At 32.8% G+C, this 3,551-nt stretch overlaps 1 protein-coding gene across 1 annotated transcript; it reads left to right on the top strand.

The window, feature by feature from the left end:
• The first annotated feature begins 781 nt into the window (after nucleotides 1-781).
• On the top strand, nucleotides 782-2,767 carry LOC143070806 (uncharacterized). The gene is made up of 3 exons (XM_076244943.1): nucleotides 782-952; nucleotides 1,708-1,788; nucleotides 2,359-2,767. The coding sequence occupies exons 2-3, from the start codon at nucleotides 1,717-1,719 to the stop codon at nucleotides 2,683-2,685; spliced, it is 399 nt and encodes a 132-aa protein (XP_076101058.1). The 5' UTR covers nucleotides 782-952; nucleotides 1,708-1,716; the 3' UTR covers nucleotides 2,686-2,767.
• The last annotated feature ends 784 nt before the right edge of the window (nucleotides 2,768-3,551 follow it).

The following is a 3,551-nucleotide window of genomic DNA, read 5'->3' as shown; positions in this document are numbered from 1 at the left end:
TGACAGTGAGAGACTGTGTAGTAATTTCCCCCAGAACTTCAATAATTAAATCTCTTTTTTTTATGATATGCTACCGATTGTAATACACTTTTGGAATATCATAATCCAGATACGTTAAGGAAATCAAAAATTTAAACAAAAAAAAAAGCGTCGATAGAACTGTAGCTGTAGTATCAGCATAACCATATTATCTTGAATATGAAAATGTCCGATACATGCCCATTCATGCAAATTGTACTTTGTATCATTGCAATACCAAAGCACTGGTTACTAAGCCCGTAGAACAAGTATTTCTATAAATTTAATCAGGTACGCACAATACCAAAACTATGGGTCACCACAATGGAAAAAAATGACTACAAGAATCAAAACCAAGAGGAAATAAACAGATCAGTCCAAATAATTTAAGTTAGGGTTTCTGAAAGATTTATCATTTTAAATTAGTACTCAGTAATTTATGAAAATGTTATTTTAGAAGCAAAATATATCCAGTATCGAAGCAATTGCTATCGAGCAGATGTTCCACACTAGTCACGACAGTCAAATGGCAGCAGCTCCAGTTTAGTGCTAGTTAATATAAATATTATACTGAGTTGGGCTAGTTATCACGACAAGACTGACCTGTTACATAGTTTATCAGCAGTTTTCTATAATTATAAAATCTCTTCTTTTTTAGATAATAACAACCATTTAGATCCATTCTTATGGAAAATTTTCTTATATCTTTAAAGGTTTTATGATCGGGTGTGTGTTATCTCGGCGAAACTTCTGTAATACAGATTTGCAGAAGAAAGATATTCCTAGTCAACAAGTGCAATACTCTTTGGATACATGCTCATCTCGACACACCATACACAGTCGACCTCAACATCTGCCTCATACGTTGTTGAATCATCTACAAAGACAACTGCATAGAACAAGGTGCAATTTAAAAAGAACCTTATTGTCGCTGGTGAGTATAACGTAACCAACAATCCTTATAAAACTAATGGCGATTTTATGTGACAAAATTCTAAATAGAATATATATAACAATACAGAGTTTATATGTTTCCCCTATTGCGAAATGGGAAAATAAAGAACTTAAATGATTAACTAAATCGGACACGTTTCAAAAAGTTGGAAAAAAAATAAAAGAGACTATCATATAACAGATCTGCAATTAATTTCATGTCCTCTATATCCATATATACCCATGTAACTAAAGACAACCACTACGAGATCAATGCAAGACTTGGTAAAATTATAAAAACCTTAATTGGGATACTATGTTAAACTATGTGCAATGGTCATCTTGTTAAATATTGCTAAGTTAAATAACAAATATACAGAGAACACACACTCATGTTATTCTTGTAAAATCTTCGTTCACGATGTAAACATTTATTTGTATTTGTTGGGCAAAATGTAGCGTCATAAATGCTGTTTTAAACAGACAAAGAAAGATAAATCAGAAATAAATCTAGACATTACGAAAAACATATATTTTACAACCATTAAAAAAACAGTAACAAAAGCTCATCATTGTGTTTGGAAAATTACGATTACTAATTATAACTCACATCTTAATTCGCGCTGATTTATAACTTCCAGACGTGAGTTCGAAAAACAAATCGCTTCCCAATATTTGCGTGGTTGTGTTTAAATAAAATGTCTAAAGGTTGACTTCTAAGATGTCTAGTTTTATGATTTTTCTATCCTATTGTAGACAAATAGTATGACCGGTCCAATAGAGCAGTGTTATCAACAGTCAGATGATATTTCAACGATAAATTCTACTACTAACATGGTAAGTCCTCAACTTATCTGTTATCGCAGTTTTATAAACGAGACAAACTAGTGCACAGCTAAGACACAGCTACATGGTACCTGAACTAAATGAATTAATCGATTTTTATTTGCTTATCGTCAAGTTGCAAATATGTCATGCATATTAATTATACAATAGATATGTGTGTAAATCAAGTCGAATGGGATGAAGGTCAAGAATATTCCTGCAGACCCCGGAAAATGAGGATGTGCTAAATAGGAAGAAGAAAACCAGGTAATCCACGGACACAGCAAAGGGTTGTTGCAAGAGTGGAATGAGCTCGGCCGGAGAGGTTTCGAACTTATTGTCCTAATTCCGACCGGACATGATTACGTATTAATATATCCCGCATAACCAAACGAAAGCACCACTGTAGTAAGGATTTTCTGATGAATGCGGGAGTCCAACCTTTGGGATTCACATCAAATGAAAAAAAGAAATTATTTATTACAGTAAATCTACTTGTTATGATTTTACCTATATGTTGCGTATTTTTAATTAGTTGTAATTTATTTACGTTCTTTTAAACATGATTTTTTTCTTTTACAGAATAACTTCTTATTGTCTTCATTTGAAGCTGTTTCTTCAATTTCTTTAAATTTGACAATTATCAACTGTCACAGACGTTCACAGTCACTTGTACCAGATGTTTACACTGATTCATCTACTATATTATGCTATCTTAGACAGTTATTGTACCGGGTTCCAGTCGAGCGTTCTCTGTGTAATCCGATTTTAACTCTCCCAACCAATCTTTCGGAAAACAACCTTCTTCCATTCACATGTAAGAATATTCACCGCGCAATAACCTTGTATCGGGAGATGGAGAATAAGCTCAAGAAGCTGTGGGATGCGGAAACAGCTTTCCTCTGTTAATAAGACTACATAAATTCCCACCTACAATCTTTTGTGTTCTTTAATATTCAATTTATTTAATATGTATACTAGTATTTTAATGTATTATCCGTCCTTACAAAATGTGTTATGTGTATTTTCTTTTCATGATTTATTTACATAAATTTTTATATTAAAAATATATATAAACCAGATTATTTTTGCATGTAGACTATATGTATATGAAAGTATGGCTACTTGATTTATTCAGAGGGAAATCATGCATATCAGGACGAGAGAATTTTATAAAGCATGTAAACAATGGTTGGGTCCTGCAAAGTGGGTCTACTTGGATAAAAGGAGATAATTTATATTGTCACCGGAAAAAAGAGCAATTTTAAAGGGGCTGATGCTTTGCCTTCACAGACCCCTCAAAGAGTTGTTGCAAGAGTTCTTAAAGGTGAAAACAGAGTATCACATCCCTATGTATACACAGTTTACAATATTTCAATTTTAGTATGGGTTTTGCCATGAGAGTCCCTGAGACCAAGTAGGGTGAACACAAGGTGTCACATCCCCATACACACTATATAGTATTTCAACTGACACCCTTTTAGTATGGGTCCATGAGACCAAGAATACTATTAAATTATCAATGTCGATATGAGCAATATTACAACCTTGATAAATTTTGAAATGAATTAAAAGAAAAAAGGTGATATCTTCAACAGCTCGATGTGTAAAACAGAGAACGGTAATTATGTGTATAACAGAGAACGGTAATTATGTGTATAACAGAGAACGGTAATTATGTTGAAGATGAGAAGCAGTAGATACCAAAGTGTATTCTAACTCATCAGTTGAAAAGAACTGACAATAATATGGCAAAATAAATGAAAAACAGAAAG

The sequence above is a fragment of the Mytilus galloprovincialis genome, chromosome 4 (assembly GCF_965363235.1).
Source record: "Mytilus galloprovincialis chromosome 4, xbMytGall1.hap1.1, whole genome shotgun sequence".
Lineage (NCBI taxonomy): Eukaryota > Metazoa > Mollusca > Bivalvia > Mytilida > Mytilidae > Mytilus > Mytilus galloprovincialis.
This window is presented reverse-complemented; position numbering and strand designations above follow the sequence as displayed.